Source organism: Poeciliopsis prolifica, unplaced genomic scaffold, assembly GCF_027474105.1.
Source record: "Poeciliopsis prolifica strain line A6 unplaced genomic scaffold, Auburn_PproV2 SCAFFOLD041, whole genome shotgun sequence".
Taxonomy (NCBI): domain Eukaryota; kingdom Metazoa; phylum Chordata; class Actinopteri; order Cyprinodontiformes; family Poeciliidae; genus Poeciliopsis; species Poeciliopsis prolifica.
The window spans coordinates 1,738,509-1,765,048 of NW_026562416.1; the positions used below are offsets into that span (position 1 = coordinate 1,738,509).

General features: G+C 38.9%; 1 protein-coding gene across 1 annotated transcript; it reads left to right on the plus strand.

The window, feature by feature from the left end:
- The first annotated feature begins 1,372 nt into the window (after positions 1 to 1,372).
- On the plus strand, positions 1,373 to 25,707 carry sfpq (splicing factor proline/glutamine-rich). The gene is given in 15 exon segments (XM_055055184.1): positions 1,373 to 2,205; positions 2,208 to 2,233; positions 2,303 to 2,330; positions 2,332 to 2,487; positions 3,428 to 3,616; positions 3,700 to 4,001; positions 4,091 to 4,186; positions 4,274 to 4,470; positions 4,615 to 4,699; positions 4,850 to 4,961; positions 5,050 to 5,098; positions 5,277 to 5,383; positions 9,602 to 24,454; positions 24,532 to 24,623; positions 25,198 to 25,707. Coding segments are annotated over 13 exon segments (2,136 nt in total). The 5' UTR covers positions 1,373 to 1,530; the 3' UTR covers positions 9,716 to 24,454; positions 24,532 to 24,623; positions 25,198 to 25,707.
- Positions 25,708 to 26,540: the final 833 nt, after the last annotated feature.

Consider the following 26,540-nt stretch of genomic DNA (forward strand, 5'->3'; position numbering starts at 1 on the left):
AGTTTTTGTTTGATTTAAAAGAGTTTTTTTTTTTTAAAAAAACCCAGAAGAAATAATGAAAACTTTTCCACTCTTCCTCAAACAGTCTGGCTTTCTATAGCTGACAGTTCCAGGTTGTATTTTGGCCCATTTTCCAGCAAATGCATCCAAATGGGTCATTTTTATCTTTATTGGAGGAAATCTTTAAATCTGCTGGATGTGGAGCTGGAAGCTAGGAAGGACAACCAGAATAAGGCTTTATTTTGATTTATCGGTTATCAATATCTGCCCATTATCTTCATATTGTTGCATCCTGAATGAAAATGGTTTGCTAATGCAGTTCTACAGCGGCTCCAACACATGGCGTCTTTTTGCCTACTTGGCTTAGAGTTACAGTGTGTGGTCCAACAGACTGCATCATTTATCATATCCAGATATATTTAACACTTTTCTATGTTACAGACACTCAATGTCGAAGACAAATAATCACAAAATATATTATGTTTTCAAAATGATACCTTTTAGGTCTTTTGTGTTTTCTGTAGATGCTTTAGCAGAAAAACAAACAATGAAGATATGCTATTGTAAAACGGCCATTTTAAGATGTTTTGCACATGGAAAAAAAATTTATGCTATACAGTCACATTAAATTAAAAATGAAGTTACCAAAAAATAGATAAATTTTTTTTACCTACTCAACAATGTACTCAGTTGGAGTTGTGGTGTCAGTTGAGCAAGTTTTTACATAAAGTGATTTTAAAACATGTTGAAACTTCAGACTGAAATGAAAATGACAATAGCGCCCCAACAACTCAAAAGACATAGTGTAATACAAATGATATATCACATTAATATTTTCTTCTGTAAAATATGTTTTCTAACAAAAAAAATATATAAAAAGTATAATTTTCTCCTCTGGAATGGGAAATAAACACAGAGATCTACAATGCTACTTACATATAAATGTAAACAAAAGCAAATATTTTGTTTTAATAAATTACTACAAGAAGTGTTGTGATTTACATTTCATATGTTTAAAAAGGCTGAATTTCCGAGAGATTTGAAAAATATTCAGTTTCGTGCATTAATTGAATAAATGCTAGAAAAATTATGAAAAAATATACAAGAAAAGCAGAGAATAAGATGCAGCTATTTTCTACACATTAAAATTACCCCGAGTAATAATAATGACTAATAACTACAACAGTATTTGCACCAGTATATGCAGCGTAGCAACTGATACAAGACACTTTTTTTTAAGATAAAATAATTTTAATCCAACCGGAACAAATGTGAAGAAAATAGACTCTCGAAAATCTGGGGATTCATTTCTATGCTGCTCGAGCAGCGTCAACAACGTAGCGACGGACCAATCAGAGGCGCTGGTTGAAGATGGGCGGAGTCATGATTTTCTTCTGTGAAAGAAAGACTGGTTTCTGCTCGACCGTTGGTCGCCATTTTGAGGACCTCTAAGGCGCTGTTAAAGTTCTATCTACGCAGTTAATTTTTTGAGTTTTTTTAAAAATAGTACTTTCGCTCACTTAAGGATAAATGTCTCGATTCAACAATAACCGTGGTGGGTACGGGATGAATCAGTTTCAGCCACGCCGAGGTGGAGGTCCCGGTGGCCCTATGCGTGGCGGCCTAATGGGAAATCCGCATTACCGAAACCACCCTTTCCATAACTCCAACCAGAACCGGAGGGGAGGCAACAACAACTTCAGCGGCTCGAATAACCAGAATTCCCAACAGAAATCTGCGCAAAACCAGTCGAAGCCAATTATTCCTCCACCGAGCCCCGGACCGGCCCTCACAATGAAGGGCCCGATGGAGCAACAGAAACCACCGGCCCAGCAGGAGCAGCAGAAACAGAACCCTCCTGCCGAACAGTCGAAGACCCAGACTTCAACTCCAAAACCAGAGACAACCCCCGCTCAGGCCAACCAGAACCAGCAGATCAAGACTCCGGCTGGGAATGCCAACGCACAGCCGCCGCAGCCGCAGACCCCACAGCAAAACCCGAAACCGAATCCACAACAAGGCCAGAAACCTGCACCGCAACAGAGCCCCAAGCCGGTTCCGCAGCAGAGCCCGAAACCCGGTCCCCAGCAGAACCAGAGGCCCGGTCCACAGCAGAACCAGAGGCCCGGACCCCAACAGAACCAGAGGCCCGGTCCACAGCAGAACCAGAGACCCGGACCCCAACAGAACCAGAGGCCCGGCCCAGCAGAGCCCAACAGAACCAGAGGCCCGGGTCCACAGCAGGGCCCGGACCCCAGAACCAGACCCGTCCACAGCAACAGAGACCCGGACCCCAAGACAGACCCCAACAGAACCAACGGCCCGGTCCCCCAACCAGGCCAACCAGGCCAGGCCAAACGTCCCCAACAAGGCAACAAGACCGGCCCAGTCCAGGGTTCGGGCCCAAAGCCGCCCCAGAGTGCGGAACCAATGACCGAACAGAGGCCGAAAGAGGAACCCAAAAAGAGCGAACCAGGTGAAGCAGGGGTGAGTCTAAAACCGTTCAGATTAACAAGACTTAGCAGCAGCTAATGGCGTCAGACTCGGTGAGGAAAAGCTAGCTGGCGTTAGCCCGCAGCCATCTTGTCTAGCCATCTTGTGATTCACTTTATCGAGAGTTTTTTTATTTATTTAATAAAACAGAAATCAAGGCGCTGAAAATTAGTATTCGTATTTTTTGTTGCAAATGGGTTTCTCGAGAGGTACCAACTTGTTTCAGTTTATAATAATTACGTGATTTAAGCCAATATTAGAACTAAAAGAAAATAAACAACGATGAAATTCACCTTCATCTGGGCGAGATGGGCTCAACGTTAGGAGACAATAGAGAATAAAGAACCTTCCTCAGTTGAGACATTCAGGTTCTCAGCAGCAAGCTGAAGAGAAAGCCACGTCATGCCAATTAATACAAAAATGTATACAAAAATTTTAATATAGAAATAAAATACAAAGACTGTACAGCAAGGCAGAATTTAGAACATAATGAAATACTGTTATTAAAAATGACCTGCATGCAAAAAAAAGACCAAAGTCTTAAGTGTGATACTTTGGTTTCACCAAGCTTTTTAAATCTATTTTTGTTTACAGAGACTTCATAATTCATTCTATTTGCTGTTGATTTTATTTATTTGCGGTATTTAAAATGTCTTCCAGTTCCAATATTAAATGTTCCCTAGAATTGAAAGATAATTGATCTTTGAGAATGTGTTTTTGCTTTATTATGCCATTACTGTCATAGTACTTTTAAATGGTTTCAAAACAACAATATTGTTTATCGCAGTAACTTCTGGGACAATTTATTGTCCAGAAAATGTATTGTGTCAAGCCTGGGCATGAAAAAGTTGAATACAAGTTGAATGTTAGTCCCGTTGAGTTTGTCTACGAATTAATTGACTTGATTTACTGTGAAATGTTTTATCGTTGACAGATGTTCAAGGCAGCCTTGTCCATGTTGCTGAAGCCTGGAGAGAAGTCCTACACACAGAGATGCCGTCTGTTTGTTGGTAACCTGCCAAATGACATCACAGAAGATGATTTCAGAAAACTTTTTGCAAAGTATGGAGAACCTTCGGAAGTCTTTGTCAACAAAGGAAAAGGCTTCGGCTTCATCAGATTGGTAAGAGGCGATGCTCTGATCTGTGACACCAGCTCAGCACGAGAAACTTCTCCAACTGAGTCCGTTTCCTGTTTGTGTTGTAGGAGTCGCGGGCACTGGCAGAAATCGCTAAAGCTGAGATGGATGACTATCCGATGAAGGGCAGACCGCTTCGTGTTCGTTTTGCTACACATTCCGCTGCACTATCTGTGAAGAATCTGTCTCCGTTTGTTTCCAACGAGCTCCTGGACGAAGCCTTCTCGCAGTTCGGCCTGGTCGAGAGGGCTGTCGTTGTCGTTGATGATCGCGGACGCTCTGCAGGGCGCGGCATCGTGGAGTTTGCTTCCAGAGCTGCTGCTAAAAAGGCTCTGGACCGATGCAATGAGGGCGTTTTCCTTCTCACTGCGTAAGCTTGTTTTTTAGTTATGTACACAAAAGTGAGACCTGATAGTAAAAGTTCTGAATGATTTCATTGATTTATTCATCTCTCTCCAGGTCACCCCGTCCTGTAGTTGTTGAGCCTCTGGAGCAGTTTGATTGTGATGACGGGCTTCCTGAGAAATTTGTCCAGAAAAACCCAAAATTTCAAGTGTAAGTTTGCTGATTCAGTTGTTGGTGTTGTGCTAGCTTGGCTCCATGTCTCAGTCTGGTCTAACATGCTGGATGTTTGTGTTTCAGAGCTCGTGAGCAGCCTCCTCGCTTTCCCCGCCCTGGCTCCTTTGAATTTGAATATTCAAAACGTTGGAAGTCTCTGGATGAGATGGAGAAGCAGCAAAGGGAGCAAGTGGAGAAGAACATGCGTGAAGCTCGAGAGAAACTGGAGAGCGAGATGGAAGACGCTTACCATGAGCATCAGGCCAACATGCTGCGGCAGGGTGAGTCCCAAAGCTGCTAAAGCAAAAACAAAAGGCTGCAGCTTTGTTATGTACAGGAAATATCTGTACATAACAATATCTGCCAGTAAACTGTTTTCTGCTTATGTAATAATCAGAATAATCATTGTTTTTGTTTTCCTGCAGAACTGCTGAGGCGGCAGGAAGAGCTGCGGCGCATGGAGGAACTGCACAACCAAGAAATGCAAAAAAGAAAGGAAATGCAGCTCAGGTATGAGAATGATCACTTTTTTGTTTTTTTTGAATAATTTTGTAACCATGTGGAAATATAGTGTGCCTTTCGAGTAATACTGAATTGAAACAAACGCATCATTCTGAGCAACTTATGATGAGTGTTATTTATGGTATTTTCAATAAACAGACAGGAAGAAGAACGGCGCCGACGGGAAGAAGAGCTTCTCAGAAAGAGGGAAATGGAGGAACAGATACGACGCCAGCGTGAAGAAAATTACAGAATGGGAAACTTCATGGATGTAAATGCAATTTTATGTTCAACTAAACAACATATGATTTTTAAAAATATTTTTAAAAATCTGTTTGATAACTATTTCTGGTTCACAGAGAGACGTTGACATTCGGATGCACGCTGGTGGCTCCTTAGGCATGGGAGGTAAGTTCCTCTGCTTTGATAGATGGACTTTAGCCTTAGACAAAATGCTCCTTTTGATATGTGATTCAGTTTTAAAGTCACAGTTTGAGACATTTTCAGTTTGTTTCAAACAAGAGAAACACAAAGACTATGAGTTGTTTTTAACTTTGAGGTGTTTAACGCGTTGTTTTCTCATCAGACATGGCCTTCAGCGGATCCGGCCAGAACTTTGCGATGGGTGGCCTCGGCTTTGAGGGTCAGCCTGGACTGGGATCGTCTCCAGGAGGCATGATGCCCAGTGAAATGGTAATGTATCCCACTTTGGGAATATAGTTCACCTGTGGCTGTTTATTCTTTCTTTTTCTTTTTGTGTTAAATGTTTGATGATTGTAGACATGGAGGCCAGCTGGGCCAGCAGCAGCGTAGAACACAAGTAGCTTCCTCTCTTTTTAAGACTTTGTGGCTGGTGAATAGTTGGAATATGAAAATTTATAAACATTGTTCTCCATGGTAGCTTTGTCCCCTGATTAACCCTCGATTAATTAAATTTATCTACAAAACCTTCATCCTGCACTAAATCACCAGATAAATCTGTCCAATGTTCCTTATGCTCACTCCTAGTGTACCATCTGTGATCATAGAGGATCTTTGCAAGTCCTGTCTCTTGTGAGCGTGACAGGCACTTTGTTTTGTGGACAGCAGAAAGTCTTTTATTTTTCTGAAACTATCAGCAGCTCTCCAGTTGAAACTTTTGCTCCATTTATACTTTAAGGCACAACTTTGATGAACCACAGAAATGGGAACTTGTGTTTATGGGTGGATGTGTGGAATCTATATCTCTACCTCTGTTGTTTGAGAAACTTTGTGACCTTTAGTAGGGATGTACTCGGTCTGCTCCGCGACCTTCGCTTTCTAGTTATTTTTTTTATTTTTGTAACTGCAAATTTAGAATGCGTTTAGTGCAGGATGGCGGTATAAAAACATAAAGGACTTCATCAGAGGGGTCAGGCAAAAATGGAGACCATTTGTGCTGTAAACATGTTGGAGATGTGTGCTGGAGTGAATTTTTTTTTAAAATCTTTTCTCTGGATTGAAGAGTTTTTCGGCTGACAGCTGTTTACACGCTGCAGAACTGACCATACTCAGAGTTTGTCTGGTTTCAGTAGAGATGTCCCAGTCAAAACCTAATCTGATTCTGACTCTCCATCAGCGTCCCATGTAGGCGATCTGGGGCTAGAAGTGACTTTTATCATTTTATTTTGGCAGCAACAATCTTGCAAAGCTTTCTTGAACAGGTCAAGAAAGCTTTTATAATGCTCTGTGTAAGGCTGGGAATTTGTCATTATTTATTGCCATAAAAATATTTCTGATCAGAATAATTCAGATTTATCGTGATGATATATTGATGTTTTTATACCCCCTCCATTTGCTCCGTATGAGCAAAAACAAAGGCCAAAATGTTATGAAATGTAGTTGCTTTGGGCAGATTGGTGACAGTAATCCCACTTCATGTAAGTGGTGTCCTTCAAGAGCCTGGTTAAAAATGTCTCTGTCTTTGACAACTGTGTTTGTAGCTCTGTCTGCCAAAAACTTTATAAAATAAATCCTCCAAGCCGCCCTGACTGAGCGTCTGGACCGTTTATAGAGAGTCTCTGACTGGACATGTCCAGCTACAGGCTTTGTTCCACTGGTGTCCTTAACCTGGTAATGGTGTCTGAAATGCTGGGCTAATGCTAGCATGTGTGGTTATATCTGAGCACTGTGCAATTATCTGAAGCAGCAAATATTCTCCTTTTTTCTGTTCTCTTCAGGTTAATGAGTAAAAACTGTGATTGTTGGGTTAAATCCAGACTCATAAGTTCATAAAGCACAGAATCTCAGATGATCATTAACTGATCATCTCCCGATCCGATACTCTGGATCAAATCGGGACATTCTGTGCCTATCGTCTATCTACAGAACTGTTTCTCTGAACTTTGAACCGTCGTCAGGTTCTGTTATTCTTGTGATTAACAAAAAACTGTTTCCTCTTTGTGTTAACTGAGTTAATGTTTTGTTTTTACGTTTTTTTAATTTATGTACATTAAGGTAAGTTGGAGACGCACTGCTGCAGTGCCTGTTAAATTTTTTAGCTCCTTTAGAGTCGATCAGAGGCTAAATGATCAACGCCGAACTACGTTACAGTAGCAAAGGCTCTTCTTTAAAATACAAGGGATGATCTGTCAAAGTTTCTCATGCCGTTTATGAGAGTAGTAGTTTAAAGACTCATAATCTTGATTAAAAATGTGGCATTGATTTAATTTCACTGTTGTTGCTTTATGTAAATGTTCAATGATTAGAATACATTAGTTCTTTAACAGAAATTCACTATGAAGATCAGCTGGTTAGTCTCAAAAGTTGAGTTATCCTTAGTTTAGATCTTTTGAGACTGTCACTCATGAAATAGTGCAGTATTTATTTATAACTTTAGGTGTTATTTTGTAACTCACACCAGTTCATTGGTGTGAGTGTCTAGTTATGACACTTTTTTGACTTATGTCTGGTTCTGAGAACCTAAGGCTACGTTCACACAGCAGGTCTTGATGCTCAATTACAATTAGCATCATAGAAACTGTACAATTAGTTTCTATGATTCAACCTTATTTTTTGCATGGTCGTTTCAACTACTACTTAAATGCGACCGCAATGAGACTTCTGTGTGAATGTTTACAATCCCAAAGTGACCCGCATGTACAGGAAAACATAGACGTCACACAACAGCACTCTGCTTACAGTAGTAATACTGGACGCTGCTGTGTATGGGTCAACTTGTTGACTTGTTGAGCAGTGAGAGCCAACAGTGTCATCATAAATTCATAACCAGACCAAGGGAACTCAAGGTTTGGTAGTGAAAATAAAAATATGTCCCATTTGCCTGCTGTGTGAACATAGCCCAAGTTGACCTTTAAATAATTTAGTATGGGAAAGTTTTTACCTTTTATTTTGCAAGAACAAATTAATATTCTTACCTAATATCTATGCAACAATTCAGAGTGTCCACGTCTATTGCTCTCATCCCTTGTGAAGCTCTTGACTTATGGTTTTAAACTGAGGTGAGGATAATTTTATACTGATTGAAATGATAGTTGAAACATTATATCAGTTATCTTTAATTTTATATGCTCATTCATATAATATTTCTGTGGAATCAATGAAGGTTTGATCTTTTGTCTACAATATTTTAGTTGGACGTCAACAAACTTCCTGTTGGCCATGTTGGAGGACACCAAATAGCTTAAAGGGGCAGTACTGCGTAAAATTGACTTTTAGATTTTTGTCATGATATGATGACGTTCTCTCATTAAGACATACCTGGATGTTCCCTAAATGTGTTCATGCATGTTTAATCTCCATGGCAACCCTGTGCAAAACTCCTGGGTGGATCTAGCTCCGCCTTCAGGGCACAGCCCCTCCCCCTACTCAACTCCTTCTGACTAGCCACTAGCCAGTAGCAATTCGCAAACACCCAATGGAACTGCTGAGATCATAACAGCAGCTACTTCTCAGAGCAACGCTGGTGAAAATGTTAAGTCATGTTTAACAGCATTAAGGTTCAAGGAAAGCACATTTAGACTGGCTGCTTACAGACGAATGTGTTTACATCTTTATTTTTATTTAACTGATAAGTTTCTAGATTTACTTCTAAAAGACCATTTTAAATGGTCAGCAACACACTTTCTCAAGTTCAGAAATGATAAAAAAATTTATTTACAGCTGACTAAAGTTTTAAAAAAATCAACATTTTTATTCTATTCAATTGTGGAGGTAGATGAGACCAATCTACCTCCACGAAGGTCTGAAAATCAGCCGATGTTCCTGTTTGCTCTGTTAGAGGTTTGATTGACAGACGCGCCCACCAGGTGACGTCTGCGCTGTGCAAACGTCACGCCACTGTTTCCAACTTTCCAACTATTTCCTTTTTTTCCACCACAAATGTTAGCAGTATTGAAGCCCAAACTGGAAATGTTTGGTAAATCTAGCTGTCCTTTTTTCCTCCTATTCATATGATCAAGATTCTTTTTTTTATTTTATTTTGATCATTGCTTTTTTTCAGTTTTTAAGCTAATTGTTTGTCCTCCAATATGGTGCTGGGTATTTCTCAGTGGCGTCTGTAGAAACTGTGTTACGATACGACTGATTAGCAGCTGGTGAATATGGTCTGTATTGGACCTTAAGAGCATTATGTGCTGTAAGCTAGCATGCACTGGAGAGCAGAAGACAACAGGAAGGCCCAGACTAATGAAAACGTTACCCTCTCTTCCTTCTCTGTATGTAACCTGTGGCACCTGTGGACCTTCTATTGGAACGAACGTTTCTCCGGATGCGTCTCCTGCTGATTGTTTCATAAACCTTCACACAATACACACAACCACCTGTTTCCCACACATTCTGTCACATCTCCACATGGACATGAACTGTGTGCCGCTTTCGCACCGACTCCTTCCCATACATTAATCCTCATCTCCCTGCAAATTCCCACAAAAGCAGCGCAGCGAGCGCTACGTGCAGGGCGGCGCTAGAGGAATGGGCGCCGGTGCCGCAGCGTACGGCCGCGTCCGCGAGGAGTTTGATGGCCCCATTAAGAAACCCCGTTTTTAAACGCTGCGTTTTGTTCCAGCAGCTCTATTTGTAAAGCTACTCCAAGACGAACATGTTGAGTCACAATTATTGTATTTAAGTTGAATTTGTTGCATCATTTTATCCATTTAATTGGTTCGTTTTATAATTAAGTCAATACTTTTTTTTTTTTTTTTTACTTTGTATTGCTATTAGTGTAGAAAGGTCACCCCGGTGTGATCCAGTTGTTCTTTCAGACCATGTATCTTTTTCATTTCTAGATGTATTATTCTGTGAATCGTCGTGAAGTGATAACTGTAACCTTTCTGAACCTCCAATGGCTTTGTTTGTGCCACAAAATACTATTTGGAGTTGAAACGTGACTATAATAAAGAGAAACTGGTTCCATCAGGACAAACCTTTAGCGTTTATTCCTAAACTTCAATTCTGATTCCACCATTTTCCTACAGCAAGGTGATAACAGAAGAAATCCTGGCAGTAAACCAATCACATTGGGTCTGTGAGGGTTTTATGGGTTAAAAGTTGGATTAATGACCACATACACATGCAGTTCAGTATTCAGTGAAGCTTCTCAGTTGGTCCAGCTGTTTGCTCTCACTCACTTCTCTTTAGTTTGCTGATTGGTGTACAGCAGATCACTCCATTGAACTCTGGTATCTCCGCTTTCAGAGCCGCTCATTCCCAGTAGGTCTGTGATTTGGTGATGGATTGACTGTAACGCTTTGTTTCATTATGTCAGTGTTTACTGGAAGAGTTCAATGTGCTTGTGACCTTTTCCACACATTTCTGAAACGTCTTATGATCTTTGAGTCAGAACAGTTTCAACTAGATTACTTTTGCTTGAATGTTCAGAGTTTTTTATTCTCTGATTACTGTCAAAATGGGATATTTTGTTCCCAAAAAACATTTTTGTTGTTTGAATTTAGTCACACAAACTACAACTCAACAATGACTTTACTAAATAACTGCCATCTTAAGGGCAACAAGCCCCACTAGTTGCCTCTGGGGCGTCAGACTGGTCAAACTGTGATGCCTTGTGACTATTTTTAAATCTGTTTTGTTCAGCAGCGTCACAATTACTCAGAATTCATACTCCAAGTATGAACTCCCAGTAACCGGTCCTGTGTTGAGACACTGCAGCACGGTCGGTGTGTTAAATCCTCTTATTTCTCCGATACTCAGTTTTAAATGCACAGTAGTGAATGCATACATTTTCTTTTTGAAAACAACTCAAGTTTGTTCTTTTAATACAAACTTGTATTGATTGAAAAGAGTACAATTCAAACTTTTGAACTTTAAAACATTTCACATTAACTTTTAAAAATTGGATAGAGGCATTGGTAAACCCTTCCCTCTATGTTGCACTTCATTTTCAGTCTCAAGTTTGAAGTATGAAAATAATTTTCATGAAATAGATATTTCTAATCTATTTTATTAGACATATCTATGTCTAATCTGTACAATATGCCAGATTCTGTACTAAAAGTCATCAAATTTTTGTCTTTTGCAAAGAGGGGGAAAATTTGACCCTTTAGCAGCTGAGTGAGCTCACTGCATGTAGCACTTAGCATTCGTCAACAGCTCATTGATTAGCCTTAGTTTATTGATTTTGCTGGATCCCAACAACGGACTTGATGACACTTTCTGTGTTTGGACTTGCGTTCTTTGAGGATCGCCTGTTTCTCACACCAGCTGGTTGCTCTTCTGTGCTGCATCCATCTTTCTCTTACTGTGAGAATTGCTTTAGTTTTGACGTCCTCCAGTTTACATGAACTCTGTTTGATCTTTTTCTTTTCACCTAGTTGCCATGTTGTGACCTGTTGTACACACATTCTTGGCATTCAAGTTTCATATGGTTCTGCATGTAAATGTCGTTATTAGTCAAGTCTGAGTTTGAATTGATACAATAAGAGTGGTTTATCAAGAAGATGAAGTTTCTGCACTTCAGCAAATGTGTCTGAAAATGTTTGTTTCAAAGGCAGAACGACTTGATTACAGTCAATGAGCAGCTTTAATGAGCAGCTCTAAGTTCTGATGGCAGAACCCAATATGTTTCAAGATTTTATTTTATTTTTTGTTAATAATGATCTTTCATCCATTGCTTGAGTGGTCGTACCTTAAACCTAAAAATAAAACCATAAAGAGAAAACTCAGTATGATGTTTTTAGTTACTGAGCATCATGGTGTCAGTATTTAATGGGGAAGTCTCTCTTTCCACCTCTAGTTTCAGACTGCCAGACTTTGCCTAAATAACAATGTCGGATTCCTCGGTTGTTTGTGTGACACCATTTTGAATATCTGCTGGATGACAATGCTAATTGCTGGGGTGATGATGCGCTTCTTGTAATTGTCTACTTCGACAAGAAGAAAAGAACGCACAAATACCAATTTCTCACCAAAATCTTGGCATTTATTTTATACCTTGTTCCTGAGGGATAAATGATCCTCTGTTTAAAGCAGCAGACATCTCCTCATTTAAGAGCAAGCGTTGTTGTTGTTCTGTTGCTCATGACCTGACACCTTATGTGTTTAGCGCCACCTTTTGAGAGGGAGGAGTATTGTCCTTGCTGCTTGGTACCGTTAAAAAACTGGACTGCAGTTGGATCTTCACAGGGTCCTTACTGGCCACCATGTCCAGAAAACAATCTTTATTTCACTCGGGTTTCAGAGTGAAGTAGACTGGAAGCTGGCGTCTCAACTGCACTTTCCTGTTCGTAGTTTAACATCCCAAATAATTACATGGTCAGAATATACACTTAACAAATACTGACTAAATTTATAAACATTGAAAAGCAGTTTGGATTTCAACTTTCCACCCTATGTGATGAAATGATTTTACTGCCAGCTTTGGCCTCTGAGCACAATTATGAATTAAGGGCCTTAAAAAAAAAGGTTGTTTCACTTTTTTTTATTTAAAGTTTTAAAGAATCTGAATCACATCTTTTACTCTGGACTTAAAGTTCATACATTTATCAATTTAGACAGTTGACCACTGCTGAAGAGATTTTTCATTTTTATTTTTTGTGAAAACCCAAACTTGGTGGGTTTTGGCATGAGGATCACCTGTGATGGAATCCTTGCTTGAAAACCCAGAAGTTGGAGAGGACATGTAACCAACGTGTAAACATCCTGTTTTTAAAAAAGGTAATGTATTTTTCAGCTTTAATATGTACGGAAATATTAAAGTCCCATAATAAATGTCTGCGACCTTTTATCAATAATTATTGGAGATCTATTGTGACTAAACGTGACATATTTTTAGCCTTTTAGTGGATTGTGAATAAAAACATGGTGTCATTTTTAAAAATTAACATAAATGTTTCACAAATCATCTTGTCCATATTTCAAAAGTGTTCTGGATAATTTTTGAAACTTTCATAACTACTGACAACTTTTGTCAGAACCTGAATAACAGAAAATTACATTTACAGCTAATCCAAAAAATATTCAAATCCCTGGCAGTTTTAATGTAGACATAAGTCTGCTTCTGTTTGTAAATCACTCAAAATCGCCCAATTGGGTCACCGGAAAAACAAAATGCATGTTACGGTTATGAACACTAACTCATAATACAGCAGTTAAATGCTTTCTATAATTGCCAAGCAGTTGTTTGCATTTTTTACTCTGGGCAAATGTTATTACTTCCAGTTGGTACAATTCAGATTAATCTTAAATCTTGATCTGGCTGGCGTATAAATAATTATGGACCTTCATGCGTTATGGTGAGCTTTTTCCATGTTGTACCTTCTGATTGATTCCCAAAAGAAACTTTGAAACAGATTCAGATGTCAGTTTTTGGACCTTTTTATTTTGTCGTTTTTATCTGTCAAACTTTTTTTCAGCTTCTTTTTGTTTTATTTTATTGAAGCTAGAAGACGAGAAACACCAGTTCACAACCTGTCGACGAAATGCACTTTACCAAAAACTGTCCTTTCAGTTCAATCATGGACTTCCCAAATCAATTAAACCCAATCTAGTTGATCCCAGTTATCAAACAATCCACCAAGTGTAGATTAGCGGTTTTCTATCTAAGGAAACTCAACAGATTGCATCAGATTAACTTCCACCTCTCACTCCTCCTGGATGAGGATGTAGCAACAGTGAAGAGGGAAAAACTCCCCTGTAACAGGAAGCAACTTTCAGCAGAACCAGATCCGGACTCACTTTGAACGTCCGTCTGCTACAACCGATTGGTGGTTTGGGAAGACAGAACACACAAAAACACACAAGCACTGATTCATCCGTCCATTATCTTACATAATCTTCCCTATCTGGGTTGCGAGAAGTGCTGGTGTCTATCTTCAATGGGAAAGAGACGCGGTGCGACCTGGACGCATCGCCAGTTCATCGCAGGGCAACAGAAACAGATAGGACAAACAACCATGCACACACACAACCACACCTACGGAGAGTTTAGAGACCAATTAACCGGAGTACCCTGAGAGAACCCACCATGCAAACTCCCCCAGCCGGGAATCGAACCCAGGACCTTCTTGCTGTAAGGCAACAGTGCTACCAACTGCACCACTGTGCAGCGCAGTGCTTTCTATGTTAGAGAAAAATAAGACATTAATGTCAGCAGTAGCTCATTTAGAGGCTTCATCTGGGTGAGAAACACCCAAAGAGAAACTCCGAGCCACTTTTACAGGCTAGAGAAGAACATATAGAGCTAAACTGAACACAAAACCAGGCACAGCTTATTTGAAGAAATAAAACAAGAATGTAAAGTTTAAAGCTTTACAGCAAATAATGCAATTGGAGAGTAGTAGGAGAAAATAGGAAAGTGAGGTCATTTTGACTTCCAGCAGCCTCAGTCTGCAGAGAAAACCCAAGATAATCTGAATCAGACCATCAGCTTTATTGAGAAGGAAAGTTTAAAGCCTCCACTTCAAAGTTGTGTAAGAATGTTTAAATGCTACTTCCCAAAGATTGAATCAATATTGGAGTTTATAACGGGTAAGCGATTATATAAACTTAATGAAAGCCATATTTTCAACCAAAATCAAATCATACGTGACTTTTAAGATTGGATAAATGTGGCTTGTTCTGCTTGGCTGTTACATGTTTCTGTTGTATGAATGTTTTCTTTAACAGGTCTGACCAGCTGTAAAGGTTTTGGACTGTAAGACATTGTAACACGGATTTAATTTATAGATCCAAGCAGCAGACATGCTTTGTTTTATAGTATTTCTGGTTATTTCTACAAGGACGAATAGCTTTATGGTAAGATGATTTTACAAGATCAACACCCTTGCTGGGATTTTTCTCCTGATCTTTCCTCGGTGAAATGATTTCCTCTATTTTTGGGAAAAATTATTTTTTATAGTATCACAAATATTTAGTTCAAATAATATACTACTTGTTCTTTAATGCAATTTTGAATACAAGTCCTCTTGTTTTGTCCAATGTACTAAAATCTTATTGGCTCAAAAAGCTGAAGTTTGAGATTTTGGATGAAGTTGTGATGATAATTTTCACATCCTTCTGTTTGAGTAGAAATCCTTATTTACCCCCACAGCATTAATTATTGTTTGTAAAATGAGTTATGTAAATACTTATGATTTAATGTGGTAAATGATGTAAATTTGGCCTCACCGGATTAATGCTTTAGATGACTTGCAAAATAAAGGTTATTCCTTCATTGGAAAACGTTTTTAAATGCTTTCATATAATTTTCTAATTATACAATAAGCATTGATGCAGGAATTGAAGGATGTTTGGACATCTTGGAGTAACTGAAAAACCAAATAAAACTGCATATATCAATGTTTAGCTTTTATTTTCACAATTAAACAGAAAACTATCATGCATAGCAAGATGTCAGTCATAGTACTGATTTAGCTAAGTTGTGTATTTGTATTGCTGTGTCTCTATGTTGGTGTTGTATACAATTTGTTCTTCTTTAACAGGTTTGATCATCTTTAAGATGTTGGACTATGGAAAGGAACCAAGAAAGTCTGTAGCTTCTTCTGGACCGTATTAGTTTAGTCTGTATAGTGAAGAAAATAGGACCAAGCACTGAACCCTGTGGTACTCCACAAGTAATCCTGATGTGTGAAGATTTTTTTAACATGAACGAACCATAATCTGTCATGAAAATACAATCTAAACCAGATTGGTGCTGTTCCTGGATCTCTGCAGCATGTTGGAGTCATACAATGAATAATGTGATCTAACAGAACCAGAACATGGATCCATTATCTGAGGCCATGAAAATATCATTAATTTTAAATGGTATCAGAAACTTCTGGTATGAAGATCATAAATGAAAGCCAGGCACTGCAATATGTTCCTGATGTATCACTGGTCATATGTTTAGTGCAGCCTGTCTGGTTAACTCAGAAGGATCAGAGTTCACCAGGAAACGTTGCTCACATGTAGCTGAGCTTTTTAACCACAAACAACAAAAATAGACATGAAAATCGTTGTTTTTTGGCAGTAAGAGCTGTGCTCCAAACAGCAATAGGAAAGTTTGAAACTAATCGTCAGTGACATATGACACAAAATCCCCTTTAATAAAAATAAAGTTTGAACTGTTTTGTTCTTCATAGCTTTTTATGTGGCCTTCTAGTCTCAAGATAAGTTTATCTTGAGACTGCCAAATTACGCCAATTTGAAAGGTGTTCAATATTAATTTTAAGAAATATGCAAGTTTTATTACATCAAATCCAGGAACTGCTATTGATGTTTTGTCAGTTTGTCTGTTTTCATTCTGCCACAATCGGCCCTTTGAGGACATTTGTAATCTTGATATGGCTGAAAATCAAAGACTTTGATGCCACTGATCTATTGATCTCAGTGGATTATAGTAAATAGCCAATATTTAGGCATAAAATGGCTCACTGACATTAATCACCTGTGTTGGAAAAATGCTTTAAGTGATTTTTATCAACAGTGGAAGAAACGGGACTTATTTCACGTCAGGTTTGAATTAGGCTTAAACCCCAGTAGTTGATTTTTACTAAGAATTTTCTGCAGTTTAGCCTTTTGACTATTATGAACAAATTATTTTGGTGAAGTTTTTTTTTTCCAGATTTCATCTTGTAAATCTGCTTTAGTGCTGACATTCTCATAGTTTTACTGTAGCACTGACCTGGAGGCTACCTTTGGTCTGAAACTATTTAATTTCTGACCTCTTAGTGAATCATTTTGCACTATTTGTGCATTCTGCTATCCAAAGGAAAAATGTCAGCATTGTTTCGTCAGTTCATCATTAACTCCTGTTTACCTCCTTTGCAGAAGCCCTTTCGTTTCTCATGTGCTGCTCTGGTAAAAAAAAATAAACTTGCAGAGTATATACTTCCCTCGTTAATCATCTAACAGTTGGTGCTGCCATAGTTTGGATTCCTTCGACGGTTGAAAACCAAAGTTTTCTCTTAACTCTGAAGCAGATGCTTTATCAGCCATGGTTGTTTTTAGAAATGAGCTTTGTTGATGTTTCTCACCACACAGAAAAACAAAGCTTTGGGTTTATAGTAATTTATAATATTGTTGACGGTATCTAATGTCATGACTATGGTTCATGGCAGCTGTTGTAATTGACTGTTTCAACGCAATTTTAAGAAAACATTTTAATTTAATGTCCATTAAATTCAGTTTATATCATCATCAATTCTCAACTCAAGGCACTTTGCAAGACAACTGATTTAGTTAAAATCAAGAAATGCTTATTCATCTCACTGCACTCAAATGGATTTATTCAAATTCATTAATAAAATCTCCCATTTGATCCTCATTTTAATGCAGTGCAATGTAGCTTATTACACCCAACAGTGAAAGGCTGTTTATCCAACACACCCAGCCAGTTGGAGCAAGGAGCAAACCTTCCTTCCAACTAATTGATTGGAGTCGATATCGTTTCAGCAGTCGCCTATCATGAACAGGTATGGAATGATGGTGGAAGACGATGGTAGTCAGAAAAGGTAGTCTATGTATTCTCCAGCAGTCCATGCCTAAAGCAGCATAACTAGAGATATTTCAAGATGGGTACAGCTGGTTTATATTCTGAACTTTTTCTAAAAGGTCAAGTTTTAAAAGTGTGTTGGAAAAAACACACTTGATAAAAGATCTGCCTCCCATTCTACTTCACTACTGCACTTTGAAGTGCTCTGTTGGGAACATATGGACCAATCAGATCTCATATTTGTGATGAGTCTTATGGATTTTATGGATCTGCTTCAGTTTTTAACTTTGTGGTTGTAAAGAATTACAATAGTTCAGCCTTAGAGTAACAAACACATGGACTAGTTTTCCTGTCACTGTGGTATGAAATGTTTTTCATTTTGTAAACTTGTGCAGGTGAAAGAAGGAACCTGTCCTGGTCAAAGGTGATGCGAAGTCTTTGTATTACTGGAGATCCAAGTTAAGTACGGAGTTTGTTTTTCAGATGCTCTGCTCCAAAGAGCTTCTACATTGTCTGAATTTAACAGCAGAAAACTGAGTTATTCAAGTTTGTATCTCTTTAAGAAATGTGTGTAGTCTGCCTAATTTATTGGATTCATCAGGCTTTGAGTATATCATTTGCATAATTGTGTAAATATACCCCATTCTGTCTGCTTTAACGGAAGCACATACACAACGAAGAAAAGGGATCCAAGCACACGACTCTGTGGTACTCCATAATGAACGTGAACAAATTATCTGTAAGATAAATATCTAAATCAGCCTGATGCTGTCTATTTATTGCTCTTTTTGTAAGAAAAGTATTGTGATCAACTGGATCGAAAGCTGTCTGATCACTAGCTGCGTTTCCATTGACTATAAAATTGTGTAAATTGCAATTACAAGAATAAATTTGCTTGGAAATGCCTATTTAGAAAAAAAAACACCAAGTTTTTGTGCTAAGTTGACAGGGTAGTTATTCTACTGCATCAAAATTGGTGTACTCCACAAAACAGCAGTGGTAAACTTTTTTTTTTTTTTTTTTTTGCATCACATGAATTATGAGATCAACAACAGGATGTTCCTACTGGCAGAAATGACAAAGATGACAGGAAGTGATGGGAGTAAAATGGTATGGCATGTTTTTCAATAATTTGTCATGTGACCAAACTTGATCACGTCTGATTTTTATTGCATTTTCTATTTAATGGAAACACTGCAGTTGTGAAATTGTTTTGCTTTTTTCCCTAACATTGGCAGAAAATACCAATGTTGACAGAATTTTGCCCATTTATAATGGAAACACAGCTAGATGCTGCATGTTTGACAGTAAGTGTGTTGCTCACCTGCAGCTGAGCTTTTCAAGCCAGAAACAGACATGAAAATGTTTCTTGGGATAGAGATCTTACCCAGAATTCCACTCTTCAACTGTGCTGTTAGAGAAAGTTTGAGCCTTTTCTCCTCATGATTCAAGTAAATAAAAATTTTAGATTCAGGACAAAGGTCTTTAATTTTTTTATGTGAAGATGGATGTGGACGTCTGATCTGGGCTTCATCCTCTACCTGAACATTTTTCTACTTGCGTTACTATTGCTGTTAAATGTAACAAAGCACAGATCCTATTTAGTTATAATGAGATGTTACTTTAGCACTGTGGGCCAGGAGACTTACTGATGCAGAACCTGCTTCAACTGAAGTAGAAATGAAAATGTTTCCATCATAGACGAGATATAAAACTATTACTGAATGTTTTAATGACTTTTGAATTGAATTATCCGGTCAGTAATTAAAATAATCAGACTGACAGCATCAGAGTTTATTTTTACCTGGGAATCTTTTGTGGCTGACGTACCAGGAATCTGTGCTTCCAAGTTGACCAGCACGAAATATTAATGCCAACCATTCAGTTCAGCTCACAAAAACTGGGAATCACACTCATGTGTTCCATCGCTACTTTAGGTTGGGATTTTTATGAATATGGTTTTAGATTCAGTTGTACACTAAAGAAAGTTATTTTCCAGCTGAAGCCTTTCCTGCCTGAACACACCCTGAAGGTTAGATATAAATAGGCCTGAAACTGTCAGATTAATTATAATTTAAATATAATTGAATTGAAGTGGTCAACTGATTTAGAAGTCAAATTATTGTTAATTAGCATTGAAAAAAAGAGCATTGGGTGCCATATTTCAGCCGTAACTGCTGAAAATGTTCAGTCATTTTGCATTTAGGAAAAAGACACAAAACACAAGTGGCATAGTTTTAACTTCACCTGGTCCAAATTCACTGAAGCAATGCTGTTATTGCATTTTAGGAAATAAATTTATTCAAAATTGTGTAAAAAAAAAAAAAAAAAACAACAACAAAACCCGGCATAAGTTAAGTAAATGAAAAATCTGCACAATGTGCCAATTTCTTTTCTTCTCTGAGTGGTTAATCATCAAGATGACTAAAACAATTGTTGGTTGCAGCTGTAGTTACAGATAATTGGGGTCAAGGTGCATTGTGCAGCCTTCAGTGAGTTATAATTGGCTTTATAATTGAATATTTCAGATCAGAACTGACAGCACGCAGCCTTACCTGCTGCTCTGCATGTGTTCACTTAACAGCTAGCTCAGGGATGGGCAACTCGAGGGCCGGTCTCCTGCAACTTTTAGATGCGTCTCCACTTCAACACACCTGAGTCAAATAATGAGGTCATTAGCTGGACTCTGAAGAACTTGACTGCACTTCGGAAGTGATTCAGCGATTTGATTCAGCGATTTGATTGGGCTGTGTTGGACCAGGGAGACGTCTAAGAGTTACAGGCCCTCGAGGACCAGGATTGCCCACCCCTGAGCTAGCATCACATTCATGTTAATTACTGGTGTTAGCCATGTGTAGCGTTAGCATCTCAGTGCTCATTTCCAGTAGAAGAACTGGACCGACCCACAGAGGTGTAATCTGACCTCTGACCTCCGTTGCATCCCAACATGAAGTGCCTCCAGTGGCAGCTTAACGTTTGCAAGTGGACGCTGTGTGTGTGTGTGTGTGGTTGTGTGGGATGTTGGCTACCTGAGGTGCGTTAGCTGCTGTCAGAGGCTCCGCTTCTCCATACACACATCTCCTCTGCAGTTGGGTTACTAAGACGATGAGTAGTTCTGCAGTGGACAGTAGAGCCTGGACTTGTTTACACTGCAGCCAGAGGTATGCTTACACAGATGATCTGAACAGTAAGGTAAGTGTCCCCTCCCCTCCATGTTTCTGATTGCAGCTGTGCTTCTTCACTCAGGAGCACTGAGGGCTTCTGGCATCACACTGACAGGTTGGCGTCACAGTGCAGAAACGGGCCTGGACCGACCGGGGTGTGTGGGTGGGAATGCAGCACCATGTTGACCTCTGCTGTATGTGTGTGTGGGCAGTACTTTACTTTTCTCCGTATGTTTGCAACAATACACCCGTGTGGGTCAGAACCGGAATCCGAATGTGTGGAGTAACACGTCGATATCTCCAGGCAGAACCAGAAACAAGATTTTAGCTCCAGTTGAACTTCTTTCAACAAGCATTTTATCTTTTACTGTAAAAAATAAAATTGAGTGGTGGGAAATGTTTTTTTCTTTTCTAAATGTAAAGACGGGTTGAATTCACGCAAATATTCATGGTGCTGATCTGGGGATGTTACATTTTGAAGGGGTAGCATTCTGTAAAAGTGACTTATTTTGAGATTTACGTCGTGTTATTACGCTACTTCTTCATCAAAAACATACCTGGAGGGTTTCCTGAGCCTTCAAGGCTCAGCTCCTTCAGACTAGCCAGCAGTAATTAGAAAGCACTGCTGGGCTCATAGGAGCTGCTGCTCAGAGCAACGCTGGTAAAAACGTTAAAGGGTTGATGATAGAGGAGCCGTGTTGGGGTGACTTCCTGAAGTCATCCTCAGCGGAGTTTCAGAAGGAGCAGGAGTTTTTAAAAAGACAAGCCAATTTAAGGACGTTAAATTAGGAAGTAACATTTCTTTTGATATCTTTGATTTATAGCGGTTTTGTAATAACCAAAAGTGTTATACTTACTTGATTTGCTATAAAAAGGCACTAATTTATAAAACGGCCCTGTTAACGATTTGCAACAGATTCAGATTTCATTCTTATTCATGTGCTGCTGATTTTCTCTTGGGTTTGTTACTTTTTTCTATTAGAAAAACCTCAGGCAGGTTTTGTGTACAAGCTGCTACTGGATCTGTTTCTGCTCCATACATGAGAGGAAATGTTTTAGTAGAGCTGATCCTGCAGTATTTATGGTCCCTAATGCATGAAAAAATATCCAAATCATTTTTGAAACTGTTGAACTTTGACCTAATTAGCTCCAATACATGATTGAGGTTAGGAAAATCAGTTGGTTTCTGTTTATTCTCTTATCTTAAACCATGAACTGAAGGGCAGGAAACCAGCTGAATGCTTGTTTGTCTTCTCCTTCGTTTACATTTTTACTTCCCATTCCACATGAACATCGCTTCCTGTCAGGAACTACGGAAACGTTGGCAAAGCAACTCGAAATCAAATCCTGACTAAAATTAAACAAATATAATTGTCTCAAAGGTAGAATATTAGATTTGAACTTTATTTTACCATAAATGAATCATACAGTTTTATTTTTTGGACAAAGGTCTGAAATGTAACCCCCACTCTTGTTACCATTTTATATTTGATTTATAGCAAATCAGTGAAAAATGGAAATAATTCCAGGAAGTGTCCCTTAAAGGGGGCCTGCTGTGCAAAATTCACACTTTGCATATTTTTGAACTTGCGTTTGGGTCTCTACTGCTTTTAAAACCAACCTAGGCGCTTGATTGGTCCATCCTGCTGGATTTTGGCAGCAAGTTGATGTTTTTTAGTGTCTAGAAAAGGAGCAGTTTAAAAACCTTCAGATTAAGTCACAATCCATGGTACAGTGCCGGTTCCCAGAAAACCAAACTGAGCTACAACACATTTGGTCAGCTGGTTTTATCGCCATATGCTCTGTACAGTGCCTGCTGGAAAAACTTGTTTTGTTGGCTTACTATGCAGAAACCACTTGCTGCATTCTTGTTGGTTGTACAGGAGGCTCTACTTCTGCTTTTCAAAAATGTTTGTTGGATGATTGAGCATCTTTTTGAAGCCTTTCTGTGACATTCAGTTTCTGTTGTGATGTATTTACTGTCGGAATTAACCCAAGTGTAAATGTGAAACTCAGATATAATTATATTTAAATCAGATTAATGTGAAATGATGGGAAACGTTCAGAACTCCTGTTTGAACCCAAAACCTCTGGGTGTGATCTCCTTACCTCACCTTCTGCAGGCGGTAGTTCTTATTTGTTTCATTTTTTTGTAAAAGTAATGCACATTTTTATGATCAACAATTACATTTTATTTATAAAAGCTGGTTTGAATGAGTCAATGAGACATTTTTGTTCTTTTGGAGATTTGAGTCACAGATTTTAAGTCAGATTCTACAAAATCTAGCGATTCAAAATGTGTATCTGGACAATATATATGTATATTTTTAAATGTCTGCACAAAGTCAAACTGGCATTTAGAGGATTAAAATCTATCTGATCAATATTTAATTTTTCCATTAATGGAATAGAAAAATGTGAAGAGCAGCTTTTTGAATTTTTATCTTTAATGATACAAAGACGGTCAGTTTTTAATCTGCTAGAGAAAATAATCCAGTCAATATTTTCTGTTTACGCATCAATTTAAAGTGACCTCATTTAAATGTTTGAATGTTTTATAGTTTTGAGCAAAACTGAAGTTTCATCGATTTATGCAGGAAAAGTAACTTTGTTGCTTTTTTCCATATGTGGGCAATGTTTTCCTTAGTTTTAAGATTTCCAGTTTTCTAAACTCAAACTAAAAATTGGGCCGTGTTCTATAATTGAGGAAAATGTCAATAGAATCAACCTTATTGATCAGTTATTGATCTGGGCTGCTAAATCATTACATTTGGAAAAGTGTTACTTTGCTGCAGTAAATGCATAAACTGTTCAGGTTTGGATTCTTGGCAGAACCCTGATGGGAAGAAACAAACCAATCCATGAATTTGAAAATCGTTTTAGAAGAGTTATATTATATTTTCTTAATGACTCACTTCCTGTTTTTGCTGTAAAACGTTTCCTGCTGCAGTAAACGACCTGATAAGTCATTTGGTCTCTTATTGCAGAATATCTGCTGATTATTTTATGTTTCACTTTCTCTTGCTCCTGAACTGGAGGCGAACCTCTTCATGTTGGTACTGGAAGCGCCGTGGTTTGGACCGGGTCGGGCTTTTTTTAAAATTTCCTCTGCAGTTTTTCTGTGTCTGAGTCTAAACTTCGGGTCAGTCGATGGTCGTCTTGGTTCTGTTCAGCTGATTGTTTGTAGTCGTGTTGGCAGGGAAATATTTCAGCCAACAGAACCAGAAGATTTGGATCAGAACCGGCCTGTGGTTGGTGTTCAGTGTGGAAACTCTTCTTCTCTAGCTCATGGAGGTTCTGGTTCTCCCAGATCCTCAGAGGAAGTTTTATCCATCTGCACTGTGACCCATTTCTCCAAACAGAACCTTTTTATCCAATCGGCCCAAACCGCCCCTCCCGTCTCAGTGTGATGCCAGAATGTCCCTGTTGACCTTAGATGACCCCTTGTGTCTAAAAGGGCGTCGAGTCTTAAAGTGTTGATGCCGCTCTGCCGGGTCGGTACCAGCTGCGGTACCAGGACCGCCTTCATGCCTGCTGACTCAAACAGCAGCTCATTCTAACTGATTCTAACACGACCTGTGTCCCGACACACAGCTGCTGACCAATCACAGCCAGGCTCTCACTCTGTGTTCTTCTCACCTCAGGAGCCTCGACCAATCAGAGGAGGCTGACGGTTCCACCTGAGCAGCCACGGTAAGGTCGTCGTCTGCGTGACCTCTGGACTCCGGATGCTTTCCCAGCTGACTTCCTGTCCTCCTCTGTTCTGACAGGTAAAAATCACACCTGAAGTCTGAGAGCAGGAAGCCACAGAGGCTGAAGTCTGAATCCATCAGGAAGATTTAAAACAACTCGGTGCAGGAAGGTAAATGAAAGATTTCTACTTCTATGAAACCTCGTCTCCCTTTTCTTTGAACGTTGATCTTTTGGTGTCACACCAGGCCACTAGATGGTGCTGTGAGTTCAGCATGACATTGAATTCACTTTTCACCCTGAGCTTCTGCCTCACTAGCTCCATTTAGAATAAACAGTTAAGCAGTCTGAATAGTGATCATGTGTTAAATTGAACAGGCGTGACTCCGCCCCCATCCTGTCTGTTATCTGAATAAACGCTGTGAGCGTAAACTGAAGAGCAGCCGTGTGTAAACTGGGCCTTAGAGAAATGACTTTCCATGTCTGTATGACCTTCTTTTTGAAAATTAGGTCGAAATATGAAAAGTATTGGATATTTCACCAATATGAAAGCCATTAATTTCTCTCCCTATGCGTTTGTTGGATATTGTAAAGTATTGTCTCAGTATTTGTAATCTAGCTGCTGTCATTGCACTGTATTTCATTGCACTATTCTCCATTCTATTTCTGAAACATATTTAAACAATATGGAGAAAAAAGTTAAAGGAAATCATTTCCTAATGTTTGTTTTCTTTCTTTTCTTGCAGGGAGAGATGCAGGTGGCGCTGCAGTACCGGGATGCAACCAGCAGGGGGAGACATCCAGCAGACAGATTCTGTTTTTTCTGTTGGAAAATAAACGAGCAAAAAATTTTTGTTCATGCCTGAGTTTATTCAACTGAAAGAAGCAAAAGTTCAGGCTATATAAGCCCAGAGTTGAGTAGTTTAGTTACATTTACTTGAGTAATTTGGGGGCAGAGAGATTTGTACTTTTAGGGAGTATTTATATTACATGATACTTTTTGCTTTTGCTTGAAGCATTAAGTAAAATTTATGAATATTCTACTGGTGAGAGTAACTTCACTGAATGAAGAACAAACTCGTTTTAACTAAAAATTCCCCAGACATGCCTGCAGTGTTTATTTGGAAAAATGTTTCTCTTGCTGGATTTGTAATCATTTAATTTTGGTCTGTAAAAAAACATTTCCACATAAATTTATATTGTGGTCCATTTGATAATGCATTTCTTAAACATTAAATAATTGTTCTGATCAGTTACCCAGTGTTACTGTTACTGGAGCTCAGTCTCTGTTCGTTGGTACCTTTTGGCCGGATCGGGACGCTCTGTGCCGCTCCGCCTCGCTGCCTCCATCTCGGATACAACTAAGGCTAAAGGTGCAAAGTTTCCGCCGCTGCAACACGCTCACATGCCCAGTGTTGGCTGTCAACCCTGGAGGAAGTCCAACCCAGACACAGCAAGACGAGCCGGACTCCATCTGGGTCGGGTTCGTGTCTCACCTGAGCTGCTGGCGGGACAGGAAGGTCCCGGAAGTTCTGCACCATCTTTACATCTGAGTTCTGTTAGTAAAATAATGTACAGAAAATTGTTTTCAGCTGTTTATGTAAAAATGCAGCATTAGAATCTGCAGCATCAGGCAAGTCAGATGGGAAATGAATTATTTTCCCTTCTGAGTTTGATTTTACATCTTTTGTTGGCAAAACTGGACGTTAAAAGGTTAAAAACCTGCAGAAGAAAAGAAAATCTAAATTGAATTGATAATACTTAAATCAGCCAAACAGATTATGAATCATAAATCAATAGTACGGAAGAGGATTTGGGCCATTTGGAAAAAAGGATTCTTGTTTTCTCAGAAGTTTGACTTTAAAATTCTGACATTTTTGTCTTTTATTCTAACTTTTACATCTTGAGAAATAAGTTTTTTGTCTTCTGTGTGAGTTCATTCAAGTTGAAATGATTTCAAGTCAAACTCTTTGTACTCAGATTATTTGCAGTTGAGAATTTGAATTTGGGTCCTGTGAACTTTCAGCCCTTCATCTGGTTCTCAGTGAATATCTGAGATTATTAAATATTTTTAATCCTCCGGTTTTCA